The sequence below is a fragment of the Excalfactoria chinensis genome, chromosome 16, assembly GCF_039878825.1.
Source record: "Excalfactoria chinensis isolate bCotChi1 chromosome 16, bCotChi1.hap2, whole genome shotgun sequence".
In the NCBI taxonomy this organism is placed as follows: Eukaryota; Metazoa; Chordata; class Aves; order Galliformes; family Phasianidae; genus Excalfactoria; species Excalfactoria chinensis.
Genome location: NC_092840.1, coordinates 7160274 through 7173712, shown reverse-complemented (window position 1 = coordinate 7173712; position 13439 = coordinate 7160274). Strand labels below are relative to the sequence as shown.

The 13439-nt window shown below is 52.0% G+C and overlaps 3 protein-coding genes across 17 annotated transcripts in view; 1 reads left to right on the top strand and 2 right to left on the bottom strand.

Annotated features, from left to right (window-relative positions):
* PITPNM2 (phosphatidylinositol transfer protein membrane associated 2) overlaps positions 1-381 on the top strand; it is a 104788-nt gene extending 104407 nt beyond the window's left edge. For all 10 annotated transcript variants that reach the window (XM_072350764.1, XM_072350760.1, XM_072350763.1 and 7 more), the window contains one exon: positions 34-381. In XM_072350764.1, coding sequence (XP_072206865.1) covers positions 34-378 — 345 coding nt within the window. In that variant the 3' untranslated portion in view covers positions 379-381. The remainder of the gene's footprint in view (positions 1-33) is intronic.
* A 3732-nt stretch (positions 382-4113) lies between these two features.
* Positions 4114-8345, bottom strand: ARL6IP4 (ARF like GTPase 6 interacting protein 4). 4 transcript variants are annotated; one of them, XR_011905406.1, is made up of 6 exons: positions 7957-8268; positions 7580-7876; positions 6943-7060; positions 5190-5259; positions 4888-5034; positions 4114-4240 (listed from the first exon to the last, which is right to left on the bottom strand). XR_011905406.1 is itself a non-coding variant. In XM_072350776.1 (6 exons), the coding sequence occupies exons 2-6, from the start codon at positions 8090-8092 to the stop codon at positions 4978-4980; spliced, it is 678 nt and encodes a 225-aa protein (XP_072206877.1). In that variant the 5' UTR covers positions 8093-8105; positions 8229-8345; the 3' UTR covers positions 4256-4977. The 4 variants fall into 4 exon arrangements, 2 of the variants coding, with proteins under 2 accessions (XP_072206877.1, XP_072206878.1); XM_072350776.1 differs by lacking the exon at positions 4114-4240 and having other exon boundaries at positions 4256-5034; positions 7957-8105; positions 8229-8345; XM_072350777.1 differs by lacking the exon at positions 4114-4240 and having other exon boundaries at positions 4256-5034; positions 7957-8105; positions 8238-8281.
* Positions 8346-8865: 520 nt separating this feature from the next.
* OGFOD2 (2-oxoglutarate and iron dependent oxygenase domain containing 2) lies at positions 8866-13439 on the bottom strand. 3 transcript variants are annotated; one of them, XM_072350773.1, is made up of 7 exons: positions 13155-13439; positions 13023-13079; positions 12214-12324; positions 11235-11334; positions 10009-10133; positions 9258-9515; positions 8866-9141 (listed from the first exon to the last, which is right to left on the bottom strand). In XM_072350773.1, exons 1-7 carry the CDS (start codon positions 13437-13439, stop codon positions 8866-8868), a joined length of 1212 nt encoding a protein of 403 aa, XP_072206874.1. The 3 variants fall into 3 exon arrangements, with proteins under 3 accessions (XP_072206874.1, XP_072206875.1, XP_072206876.1); XM_072350774.1 differs by having other exon boundaries at positions 13151-13398; XM_072350775.1 differs by lacking the exon at positions 11235-11334 and having other exon boundaries at positions 13155-13288.

The following is a 13439-nucleotide window of genomic DNA, read 5'->3' as shown; positions in this document are numbered from 1 at the left end:
GGTTCCCCTGCCCTCATCCCTCTTGTCTTGCAGTTCATCACGGAGGGGTATGCAGCCCACCTGGCCCAGCTGGAGTACAACCACCGCTCACGCCCCGCCAAGAACACCACGCGCATGGCGCTGCGGAAGGGCAGCTTCGGGCTGCCCAGCCAGACTGAGTTCCTACGCAAAAGGAACCACCTGCTGCGGACCATCTCCTCCCAGCCCTCAGCATCTGGAAGCAGCGCCAGCCATCGCCCTGAGCGTACCCAGAGCCAGTCTGATGGCGACAAGGAGAGGGACAGGGAACGCAGCCAAAGAAGTATGAGCATCGCCACGGGGTGCTGGGGTCGTAGCACACCATCCCGCCCGGAGTCTGGCCTCCTGGGGCAGAAGTAGCAGAGCCAGAGCCAGCGACTGTTGGCTGCAGCCACCAGAGGAGAGAACAAAAGGAAAGAGGGATGAGGCCGGCGTTAATGTGGAAGGGGTAAATATGGTGCTACTCTCATAACATCGTGGTATTCTGGGAAGAGATGGGATGTTTCCCACACAGAACGTGCAGGCCTTGCAAGCGGGAGCGTCAGGTTTGTGTGGCAGGAGCTCAAGGAACAACTGGAAATTGGGGGGGGGGGAAGTCTCCAGGTCAAGATTGCGCTCTTTCCTGCCTCCTTCTCTTATCCAGGTATAGTGACTGTAAATACGTGCCTCCTCACCTTCTTAGCCATTGCTCCGATATGTGTGACCGAGTGCTGTCCTCAGAGCCACAGAACAGGGGGTGAGGTTGGGGAATTTGCTCGTGGCTGTCCCAGGAGCCGCCGGAGGGGCTCTGCTGGTGCAGGGATGGAGCTGGGGTTAGTGAGCACTGCTCGTACGGCACGGACAGCCCCAGGTGTTGGATTTGGCATGAGCTGTGCCAGGCAGAGCAACCAAGAGCTTTACCTGTCCAGAGGGCTTCACGTTCAGCCACGTTCTCAAGGAGTATGTGCAGTGGCAAAGCAGAACGGTGTCGATGCTGTTGGTAGGAGCAGAATGTTGGCAAATTCACACCCAAGCAACTGGGGTCGATACTACTATTATTTTTTAAAGAGACGTTGTAGAAGCCGATGGAATTGAGTGCATTGACCTCTGAAAAGAAGAATACAAACTGTTTAAGCTGTCGCAAGCCTCAGACACTTAATTTGCTGTTAAATCTCCAAATATTATTGCTATATATTATTTCCAAAACTAACCACCATATATTTGCAAGCCGTTCTTCTCATCCAAATGCAGGGTCTGACTCTCTCAACACCCACCTCGGAGACATTTTCTTCTTCCTGGGTTCTCTCCAAGTTCAGTAGCAGCTTCAGTGGGAACCAGACTCGCTTCTTTGACCTGTAGTTACTGAACTGTACAAACCTCATTGTTTTTTGCACTGATGATTTTTAGAATGGAAACCTGTTACCATCTCATGTAGCTACACCCAACTGTTTGTAGTGCATGACAATTAAATATTGCTACCAGGGTGTGTGTGTGTGTATATCTATATATATAGATGTGCATATACGTATGCACACACACACACATATATATATGTATGTGTATATATTTAAAGAAAATAATCCTGTGCAGAAGTTTTTTCCAGCAGTAAGGAGACTGTAAGGAAGTGTGCCAACAGAGTCAGGCAAGCGTAAGAAAAGGCCATATCTTAATTTTCCTGGTGTGTCTCTCAGTGGATGTGCCTGAGCTGGTGGTCGGTGCGCTGCTGGAGCCGGGGCTGTGCGTGGCAGAGGGAGCTGCCCACTGTGCTGCAGGTGAGAACAGTGCCTGGTGTGGGGGCTCAGCAAAGAGCCCCGCAGCCCCGTGCCCTCAGCCAGGGGTCCGGCTCCCTCCCTGCTCACACCTGAGGGGCCCATGTACAGGCTCCCAGATGGCCTCTTCACATGGAGATTTTATAGTCCTACCGAGCACCCCGACTACGTGTAACCTGGCTTTCCCCCACCGCACCTTCCTGTATTTATATCACTTTCTACTTCCGATGATCTTATTTATAACAAAATTTTTTAGACCGGCTGCTTCATTTTATTAACTGTTTCAATACGAAGCGCAGGACGGCCTCACTGAGACACGCAGCACTGTGAACACTGCTCTGCTCATCGGCCCTGGGCCACGGTAGGCAGATCTCACATTGGGCACCTCAGACCTGGTGCTCACGGCGCTTTGGGTTGACTGAGGGACAGTGCTGAGCCGAGGCTGCTGCCCACACAGTGCAGCTCCCCGTCCTGCAGCCTGACCGCACACCGCGTAACCACTTCTCTTTGATAGTCCTTCAATTACAGAATGTATCCGATGACTTTTATTACCGAAAACTGACTTCCCTTTCTGTGGACTCAGCTGAGCTCCCTCTGAATGTACATCCGGAGCTTACTGGGTTTAAAACCAATGTGAATTGTCCCAGCTTTTTTTTTTTTTGCTAGTCGAATGTTCGATCAAACAGTTGCCATCCGAGTAGGAAGCCAAGCCACGATCCATCCCGTGAAGTCACCAAACCACGTCACAAAATAACGTCTGCAAATTTGGATATGGCCTTTTGCAAAATTCCTCCTTCCTCAAAGTCCTTCCACCGAGGTGAGGCGCAATCTGTGCGTTCTCCAGTGCTGACGAGATGTTCACATCTTCTTACGTGTAGATAGTGTAAAACAAAGAGGCGAATGTAAATTTTCAGCGTCAAAAGCGGATATGTAAAATTGAAAGTTATTTATTTATATAGAGGAAGAAATGGCTGGAGGGACTGGAGCCTTCAGGGTTTATTCATATTTAAAAATGTAGCTTTTTGTTTCAGGCATTATGTACAAAGCAATTACTTCATGGACCAACTTTAATGTAACTCTCAATGAATGCAGAAGTGCAATATTATACTCACCTCTCCATCACTTCACGTTCCCAGCAGCTGCTGACCAGTTAGACTGACAATCATAGCGCTCCATCCTCGCCCTCTTTTCAGCTTCTTGAAATTTCCCAGGTCCTTTCCTTGCCTCCCATCTGCTGCCATTGTGCAAATCCAACATGGAGAAGCAATTGTAGAGCAGGACCTTTATTGCTGCAATAATACCAGGTGACGTGGGTGTAGTTACCAGGAAATATGCCAATGAGTTTTCTCCACCAATTCAGTCCATCACAGTTTACATCAGTCTATCTTCAGCCACCCCCATCTGGCACTCATCTCTCCGAAGCAAAGATCAACGAGCTACTCACTCAAAGAACAATAGCAATAGTTTATCTCTGTGTTTATAACCTGTTTGTTCTGAGCTGTTTTGGAGAGCGATGCATGTGACTCAATGCCTTTCCACGTGTCTGGAAGAGGATCCATTTGGATGCAGGGAGGGGAACACACACGTATATTCCATCTTTGCTAAAGGGGCACTGTCAGGTTCAAGACCTAATTTATCCTTGTTACAAAAAACTCGTTTGCTTTGAAGAGTTGCTTGGCCGCCTCCCTCTGGCTGTTGGGGCCCATGTTGTTCCCACACTCACCCAACACAGCACACCCTGCACAGGCTGCCTTAGGCTTCTCGTCTATTTTTTCCCCCTCTCTTTTTTCAGTTGCTTCCATCAGAATCAAACTCTGCCTTGGAGCTCAGATTTTTTCTAACAAGCAGCTTTTTGTATTCCCCAAACAATCGGGCCAGACTTTGTACCTGACGCTGTCCCTTTAAAATCTTTAAAACCACGCATTCACTCCGAGTCATTTTCCTGGGTTGCTCACACCGTCAGACGAGGTGAAATTCTCATACCAAAAACGTTTACAGTGTCCGATCCGCGAGCCGAGAGCAGGAACCAGCCAAAGGCTCACCGCCGCCGCCGCTCCGCCAGCAGCCACCGTGCTTGCTGTAGCAGCCCCTTCTTCAGGTATTGCCACTTTGCTGCATTTCCTATTAGTTCTAGAAGCCTTACGGTCCCTTCCCCATCCTCTGCCTGTTGATAACCTCGACTGTCGGTTTTATATTCAACAATGTTAATTATATTTTATTTATAAAATATTGCTCTGGGATGGGGTGGGGGTGACAGGTGGGTGCGTGGGGAACCGCCAGAGGGCACAGCGCGGTGTACAGCGCCGTGCGGACGACTTGCTTGCGTGTGACCAACCTTCTGTACAACTTCCTTCTCCTCCTTGCTGTTAGTGCATTGTCCCAACGCCTGGGTGTGCTTTGTGTACAGTATCATTGTGAGTTACACAGATTAAAGAAATGGGAAGGCTCGTCTCTGTCTGCTTATTTGGGAGGTTCTAGAAACAGAAGTCACAAAGCCCAGGATGTGAGCAGGCACCACTTTAATGGGGGGGTTAGAGCAACAAACAGAGCATGGAAACCTGTGCAGAACAGTCCTGTAGCACTCATTTGTCCTACAACCACTGCTTCTTTTTTTGTCTTTTTTTAAAGTTTGCAGATGTGCAGCCTTTGCAGTGGGGGAAAACAACATCCATTTGTGTTACAGCTGCTGTGGGAATGGGCCCCAAGCTGCTCAGAGCCTTGCTGCCGCATGGGGCCTGCGCTGCAGGAAAGGGCAGGAAGAGAGCAAGGCAAAGGCTCCTCTCCACACAATGGGTGAGCAAAACCCCTGCCCCCCCAGGTTCTCAGTGCATCTGGCAGATGGAGCAGCCCCTGAAGGGAAGACACAGCTGCCAGTGTTGCAGCCCTGCTGCAGACCCTGTGCCAGCTCCTGCCAACGAAAGCCCAGATAAGGCATCAGCATCTCTGTGCTGCTGAGCTCCTCAGGCCTTAAAAGGGTCACCAGGGCAAGCAGCGTTACAGCCATGCTGGCCCCGGTCACGAGAGGGAGGAGAGAAGTGGTTTAACAGGAGATGAACCATTATGGTCTCCTTCCCAGTCAGTAACTTACAGAGTGAAGGACACTGCCCCAGGGGAAGCATACCGATGTGATGCTGCCTGCAGGTCCGGCTCATCAGTGTACCAGGGCTGTGCCTGCAGCAGGACAGGTCCACGGCACCACTACAGCACAGGCTCACTGCAGCATCCCTGTTCTCACCTGGAAGGTCAGCCCATCCCCACGGGTGGCTTGCTGGAAGGGGAGAGATGGGCACTCAGAGCACGGCCTTCCCCAGAACAAAAGACCACAGCACTCACTGGCTGGGGCCTCTGCAGGGCTGCCAGGACTCCGTTTGTCCTGGTGGGGCCCACCGAGAGGCAAAACAACCCAGCCATCAGCCCCAGTACCTTGTTAATCTCCTTGTGTCTCTCCTTGCTGACGATCTCCTCCAGCACTTCTCCATCTCCCTTAATAAGCCTGGAAGATAAGCACAGGACCACAAGGCATGAGGACTATCTGGCAGCCACACTGGTTCCCCCTGCCCCATGCAATATGTGCAAGGAAAACAAAATTTGAACAAAATGCTCCAGCAGTGTATGGGATGGGCACTTGAGGGCCATGAGATGGGCTGGTGCCCCAACCCCTGATACTCTATCAGGTACCATCTCGTCTTAGTTTCATCTGGGATGGGTCTTCCTTCAGCGTGTCTGGTATAATGCTATGTTTTGGTTGTAGGAGAAAAACAATGCTGATAACACACTGATGTTTATAGTGTCTGCTAAGCAGTGTTGTACAGAGCAAAGGGCAAAAGGAGCTGTGAGGGAACAGAATTAAGACAGCTGACTGAAACTGGACAAAGGGATATTCCATACCATACAGCATCCAGGGGAAGGACTTCTGAAGGGGGTGGGAGTTCACCTCTCACTGCTTATGGGCCTAGCTCGGCATCAGCTGGGGGGGTGGTGAGCAATTGCTTGTGCATCACTTGTTATACATACTTTTATATATATTTGTCATAATTATTATCCTTTCCTCTATCTTAATAAATAGTTTTATCTCAACCCACGAGTTCCACCTTGTTCTTTTCCCTGATTCTCTTCCCCCTTCCCACTAGGAAGGAGGGGAGTGAGTGAACAAATGTGTGGTGCTTAGCAACCTGCCAGGTTAAACCACAACACATTTTGGCCCTATCAAACTTAAATAGCATAGCAAGTTTTCCCCTTGCACTTACGAGATGAACATCAGCAGGCTGCAGACAGCACAGCTGTGGCACCCTGAGAAAACAGCCCCCCCCTCCCTGCAGGGATCAACCAGCTCTGTCCAAGGCTGAGGGCCCTGCATCTGTTGTGTGCTGAGCCAGTCATGCTTGCACACTGCAGGAGAAAATACCTTCTACAGAAGCATCTCCTGCATCATCTGCAGAAGCTTCTCTGCCAACAGCAGCGGATTCAGCCTCTGCAAAACTTTTATTTCTTTTCCCCCCCCACTGAATTCAGGTCTGCTCCTGGCTGCCTGAAGGAGCTGCAGGGCCATTCAAATAGGAGCCAGTTTTGGCCTGGAATGCAACCAGATTGGGACATCACACCCAAGCGTATTTCCAGCATCATCAAAGGCAGCTCACACCCCCTAACACGAACAGGAATTTAATTCTCTTCATTACATGCTTTACAGGGAACCGACCTTAGTTCCACACCTCCCTGAGCCCTGCAGCCTGCCTTCTATTTTAAGACTGGACTTGTCATACCCAATTCCCCTCACCATTATGTTTTCTGTTTGCTGGAAGATGCAGCTTGTTACAAACTGGGTCATTTCCACTTGGCAGCTATACGGACTTCAGCCTGTTGTCTGTAACTCCAAGGGGAACATACCCACTCCCTCCCCACTCACACTTGGGTGCTAACTGGACCTGGGGCACCCGTGGCTGGGAAGGGCATTTTGCAGCTCTGTAAGGTGAAATTTTTTTTATACTACACAGTATAAAATTGCCACTTTCAGGGTCAATTGCAGCAGGTTTGATGGAGAGGGCCTGCATGGCAGATCATGCTGCCGAGGGGGACCTGACTCCAGGCAGTACTGCACATCTGCCAGGATCCCACCCCATTCAACCTGGATAGGGATGGACAGATCCATGACCTCTCTTCTGCTCAAAGCAAACCATACCTGGTTCTCCCTGTTTCAGGATCCACGACTCTTCTGATAACACTCTGCCTCGCGTCCCATTCCTCCTTTGTCATTGGCTTCATAGCCTGGATCCGGGACTTCTGCTCATCTGTCAAAACTGGAATGTGTCCATTAGTCAGAGCTGTGCTGGCAGAACCAGCAGCCACAGCACTGTCCCTGCAGTGAGCAGATGGGAACACAGCAGCAGATCCTGGTGTTCTGCTATCTGTTCTGGTGTTCACTATCTGTTGCCACACAAGGTACAGTCTGGGTGTGCTTCACGTCCCATATGAATATAGGCAGCAGCTTTATCATAGAATGGTCTGGGTTGGAAGAGACCTTTAAGATCATGTAATTCCAACTCCCTGCTACAGGCAGAGACACCTCCCACTAGACCAGGTTGCTCACAGCCCCATCCAGCCTGGATGTCAGTGCTGTCACTGCTGTCACTGCTGACAGCATGTTTTCATCCAGCATCTTTGTTCCCAGCTCACATCCACAAATGAGAATGAAATTCATCAATGAACTCACAAGTCTGGCTCCTTACATTTACTGCTGTGAGCCACAGAGGGAGAAGAGCCGGGTGCCCCTTTGTGCCCAACCTCAACTCTACAGCCATTCCTCAGCCTGGAATTACCTGGCCCGGGCTCCACCTGCTGCTCCTTCTGCCACAGCTCCAGAGAAGGGCCGGGCAGTGCCTCACCCACACCTCTCTCCTCCTTGATTTCTTTCGACTTCTTCTTCAATTTCTTCTTCATCTTCTTCCTTTTCTTCCTGTCTTTGTGTTTCCCTCCCTTCCTTTTGCCGTGTCTCTTCGCTCTGCTGTCGCCGTCACTGGAGGAGGTGGAGGAGGAAGACGACGAGGAGGACGAACTGTCGGCGGAGGAACCTTTTCCCTTCCTCTTCTTCTTCCTCTTCACCTCCTTCTTCCTTCCTGCCAGACACAGCGGGAGTTCAGCACGGCACAAGGGGGGATGCAGCACCACAAGGGGGCGGGGCGCAGGGCTCTCCTACCTTCCCTGCTGGCCGCAGATCTCGCCCCGTGCCCCGGGTTGGCCGCCCCGCTCGTAGCTCCGCGCTCCCCCCGTCTGCTCCCCGACGGGCTGCGGCTGCTGCTCCGGGACCGCTTCCGGGACCGCCCGCGGGCCATGATGCGCTGAGACCTGCGGAGAGTTCAGTGCCACGTCCCGGACTGGGAATGCCACAGAGGATCTAAAAGATGTGCGGCCCCTTTAAGAGCTGCGCGCGGCCCCCAGCCATGTAACCGCCGTTATCCCGGGCCTCACCGCCCGCACCGACAGCCGCCGCTCCGTTACACAGCTCGGGAACTCACTTCCGGGCTCCCACCTACTTCCGGTCAGCCACCACCACAAAGCGCCGCCCGGATCCCGCGCCGCGCTCCATGGTTCCGGGGCTCGGCGGAACCAACGGCGGCCGAAGGCGGCGGTCACAAGGCGGCGCTTCTGCCGTGGTGCTGCGGGCGGAGGCCGCCATGCTGCCGTAACCCCAGGGAAGGCTCCGCTGCTCCTCCCGGGCCGCTCCCGCAGGCGGTTGCGGAGTGTCCCTGCGGGCAGAGCCAAGTAACGCACGTGGCGGTTTATTGCGCTGCTCTTTCCCACGTACAGCCCGTCGGCGCGGCCGCCTGTGCAAGTGATAACAGGGTAACGCGGGTCTCGCCCCGCACACCTGCACAGTCTTTGCAGTGAGTGAGCGCTGCGGCTTTGCACATCGCCCCGCTGTGGCTCCGTGCCAGCCCCAGCAGCAGCATTGCGAGCAGCCGGCTGCCCAGCGGGGCCGCTTTGGTGCCACCTTGCACGGTGACAGATCCCTCTTCAATGACCCAACGCCCACCCGAGGCTGTCAGCACGGTCCGAGAAGGAAGCAGGCAGCTGGAGGCCATCTGTTCTGCTGCACCCCCACCCGCTACCACACCGAGCACAGAGCCGCGCTCTCAGGTACATCTTCCTCACGGCTTTCTGTGAACCCATCTCCAAAGCCCTCTGCCTCCACCAGCTGGGGTTTCTGGTTGCACATGGGACACAGTTGGTTGCGGATGGTGGATGATCTCATCCAAATGATGAGGTTCCAGCGTTCCCCTGAGGCGATGGGAAGCGCCCCGTGGATCTGCCCTCCTCGGTGCAACAGCCCCTGGGTTCTCACGTGTTCCACCTCCGTGTAGTTTGGCACAGGGGAAGGATCCTGGAACAAAGGGAGGTTGGGATTGGACGTGGCATTTCTAGAACACGGTTAATGCCCTGAAACTGGAGGACAGAAGGGAACAGAAGCAGAGTCTGGATGAGGAATGTGCTCAGTACCTGTCTGAAATCCCCGAAGTACAAACTGCCTTCCGTGAAGTCTTTTCCCAGTGAAACATTTAGGGTGACTTCTGCATTGTCATAATGAGAGCTCAGATCCAGATCTTCGTGCAGCGAGTATTTGACAACAAATGCCTTATGGCTGTCCAGGCAGGCGCCCCCCAAGTCAGGATAAAGCAGGGCTGTGATGGGACGCAGATATTTTTCACGCAGGGGTGTGATGAAACTTTCGTCCATCCCCAGTTCGTTGAGTAAAACCTGTCCCAAAGAGAGGAGATGAGAACAGCTGACCGACAGCTGGGTACATCTGCTGCTTCATCAGAGCAGCTGCTGAGCTGCCTTGCACTCTTGCAATAACTCTGCTGCTTGCTCAAAGAAAGAACCAAAGAGCAGCAGGTACAGGGAAAGGAAAGAGGATCGAGGTAGAAAGTGATGGTGAACAGAGTAAGATCAAAAATTGAGTGTCCCTTAAAAACATACTCCTTGATTTATATGCATGTTGCTTAAATGCAAGGTGCTCATTACTTTGAGATACCAGATCCCACCCCTTCTTCCTGCTTTTGCCCATTCTTTTGCCTCTGGACAAATAACATGCATTCCTTCAAGCCTTTCATTTCAAAGAGTCTGTACTCAAACCATGCTGCACTCAAATTACAGACAGTTTGGAATGGAAAGGACTGTGAAGCAAGGAGGTAAACAGCGTGTTCAGGAACACTCCCCCTAAAGAAGCACAAGAGCTGGTCAGTCCTACCCCATAGTTATTCATGCTGTTGGGCCGGCCTTTAGGCATGTCCGACTGCTCAAAGTTCTCCAGCTCCTCGATAAAGGCTTGGCAGAACTCCTCTGTGAATATTGGGAGTCGAAAGATCCGCTTATCTATCAAGAAAAGGGAGACTGTGTTTGCTGGGGAAAACAACAGGAAAGTCTTCTTGGCTGTTGTGTTTTCTAGGTAGACTGTGCTGGTGTAGGTGAGAACACAGCACTCATATTTTGTGCTCTGGCTGCTCGAGGAGCTGGCACCATTCCTCAGCATCAGCTCTGGGATGGATTTGTCATTTTTCATGTTGACCCTTTGCTTCCAGGCTTCCCCATCCAGTTGTGAGACTTGGCACCTATTTAAATGCCTGCTGTAGGTGCCAAGGAAATGCTCTGAGAGGGCCCAGAAGCTGCAGAGGGAGGGCAGTAAATCAACAACTCATCAGTGTCAGTCACCATGGTTGAAAGGGTCTCAAGGACATTCAGATGATGGGGAATTTACTTGTGCAGCCCAGCTTTTTGGGAAGGCCGGGCCATCTGTGCTGCCTTTCAGGGTAGAGCCCTAAAGGTCTAAGGGGAGCTCAGTATTAAGGATATAGGAGCTGCAATAAAGACAGTGTGAAAAAGTAATGTGCCTGGAAACTACTCCAACAGGAGCCCTGTGCGCACACGTTTGTCTTTTTCTTTTTGTCTTGAGAAAAAGAGGCAACTTTGCAGCTTCCCTTCCAAATTCTGTCCGTGTTTCTGGCAGGGAGAGAACTTCAACAATGCCACCAGGGAAGCGGAAAGCCCAGATCTCTTTAAAAGGCTGAAAACTAGACTGAAAATATTTCAGCTCAGACTAACCGAAGGGAATTGTCTGAAATGGGAAAGCACTGGGGAGGGAAAACCAAGCCCCTCAAGCTAACAGTGTTCCTTCACAGCAGGCTCCCCTGTGAGGTTATGGTACAAGCAAAACCCCAGCCCTGCTGCAGCGAGAGCCTCTGATGAGACATCAGCAGACTGGGATTGGAAAAGCAGAAAACAGGATCTCATCCACAAGATAACTGCTGCACAATACTGCCTCTCCAGAGACTCTCGTCAAGCAGAAAATAACATCCTGCTTGTCCTGGCTGTGTATCAAAACCGAGCTGTCAAAGACAGGGCTTGGAAACAGCAGCCATCACTGGAGCTGCAGCATCACATGGGTGTTCCTTGTTGATGATGGGCTGTTTTCTGTACCTGAGAAGGACTCGGTGTAGCGCAGGAGGCCATGGAGATTAGCATCTGGTGCTGTGCAGTATCTAACGATCTCTAGAAAACCTGGGGCCAGAAATGAATCCTGGTGTCGAGGGAAGGATGACAAATGTAAACAGAAGCACAATTAGCTTGCACAGTCTGAGAGGGAAACGGACTTCCACATACACACAGGAAAATATGTAAAGCCTAGGGAGCGAGGCCGACAGTCGCACTTGGGTTACTTTTGTGGCAGGAAACATTGCCATTAAGTTATGTCTTGTTGTAGTTCATGGGTATTTCTAAGTATAACTGGCCAGATTTATTCTTGGTGCATTGGGAAAGAGCCTGGCTCGCATTATGGACACCCAAGGGGTAAGTGCAAAGACATTCCTACAAGATTTACCATCTTCTCATGGCCTCGACACAACAGAGCTCTGCTGGAAGCATTTTCCTGCACAAATAGTGACAGCCAATGGCAAAACTTGTTACTAAAGGATTTTGGAGCAGTAAATCTGTGAGAATTTTTGTATGACGGATAATCTGGGAACAAGTCTGTCAAACATCAGGAAATCCAAAGCAGAGCAGCCCATGACAAAGGGCTGCGTTTACAGTGGGGCGCATGCAGGGCAAGCAGCCTGTTCCCACCCTTCAGCTGAGAGTAATTAGTTGATTATCTGAGCTGGTTTCTCTGGCTGTCCCTTACACTCCACAGACCCTGTTTGCTGCAGTGATGCATTAGCTCACAATTATTAATGATATTCTGCATTCAGGACCAGGTGCTGGTTCAGAGTCCATAAAGAATGACCCTCATCCAGCAGAATCCTGCCTGGAGAACACACTGGGCTGCTACAGCTGTTTTGTTTAATTCAGTCCAGCTCTGGAACTGCACAACACTCTCGATGATAAAAGGTGTTTCCGACTGCAAATATAAGCTCACAGCCAATTCCTTGAGTGCAAACCAGATTTCAAACACAGGATCTACCTGAAGAGTGTACACTGCTGAGTGCTTTCGTTTGTAACACTGGGAGATGATGGCTTGGCGCTCCGCTGACTGATGAACCAGCTGTTTTCTTCTCTGGACTTCTGCTTCAATCTAGGAATAAACAACAGAACGTCGTGTTGGAGGATCAGAACGGATAACTAAGAAGAGGATAACTAAAACAACCCCGGGTATCTGCTCATTGTTCTATAGCAGTTATTGCAGTTATCTGCTCATTGTTCTATAGCAGTTATTGCAGTTCAGGGCACCTCTGGGAGCTTTAAGCACGTGCTTTTGTTTTTCTGTAGTCAAGACAAGATGAGTAAATATTTAAAAACCCAGATGCCTAAGAGGGATCTGAGACACGTTTGCACCATGATGGATGGCTTAAGTAATAACTGAAGTCTTTCCACGGCTGTCTCGGGGGAGCTGTGAGTTTTCAGCCCTTTCGGGGCATTTCTGACACCTCCTGAATCGCTCCGGGTCTGGTTTATGTCCTGACAAGCGCGGCTTTTGTCCGCAATGAAGACGTTTCCTGGGAGGGAGACGGGACTTGTCAAGGGGGGATTAGCGCTAAGTGCTGCCGGGACGGGCTCGTCCATCACGGCACAGCAAACCCATCACGGCACAGCAAACCCATCTCGGCACAGCAAACCCATCACGGCACAGCAAACCCATCCCGGCACAGCAAACCCATCCCGGCACAGCAAAGCCATCCCGGCTGCTCCGGCGCTCGCAGCACAGCGGGCTTTTGGAGGCAGCACAAACAGGGCAGAGGAGCATCCAGCCGTCCCTCCCGCAGCCCTGCTCACCTCCCGCAGCACGGCCGCCATCTGCTCCTCGCTGCCGCAGCCCCGCTCCCTCAGCGCCTGCAACGACACGGGCCGTCAACGGCCGAACCCAACGCCGGGCCCAAAGCCCCTCCCCGCCCCGCCGCTACCCGCCCGTAGTCCCGGCGGAGCTGCCGCTCGTCGCGGTAGCAGACGTGCATCCCGCAGCGCCCGACGAAGATGTTGGAGGAGAAGAAGCAGGCGCAGGAGCGGAACTCCCGGCCCGCCGCCATGTTTCCAGCCGGAACGTGGGTACACCGCCACAGCACTTCCGGCGCACGTGAGGGAGCGTGGTAAAATTGCAGGCCGCAACACGAACGCGTTGCAGGAGGCGGACATTGCGGCCATTGCAGCCATTGCGGCCCTCCTGCCCGCCGCTGCCTGCAGCCCCACCGCCAT

Coding starts and splice junctions, on each gene's coding strand:
- ARL6IP4 (XM_072350776.1), bottom strand. CDS start 8,092: ATGGCCCGCGGGCGGTCCCGGAAGCGGTCCCGGAGCAGCAGCCGCAGC. Junction 7,877..7,956: donor ATCTGCGGCCAGCAGGGAAG/GTAGGAGAGCCC, acceptor TGTGTCTGGCAG/GAAGGAAGAAGGAGGTGAAG. Junction 5,260..6,942: donor CCTGAAACAGGGAGAACCAG/GTATGGTTTGCT, acceptor CTTATCTTCCAG/GCTTATTAAGGGAGATGGAG.
- OGFOD2 (XM_072350773.1), bottom strand. CDS start 13,439: ATGGCGGTGGGGCTGCAGGCAGCGGCGGGCAGGAGGGCCGCAATGGCT. Junction 13,080..13,154: donor CAGCTCCGCCGGGACTACGG/GCGGGTAGCGGC, acceptor GTGTCGTTGCAG/GCGCTGAGGGAGCGGGGCTG. Junction 9,516..10,008: donor ACAGCATGAATAACTATGGG/GTAGGACTGACC, acceptor TCTTTGGGACAG/GTTTTACTCAACGAACTGGG.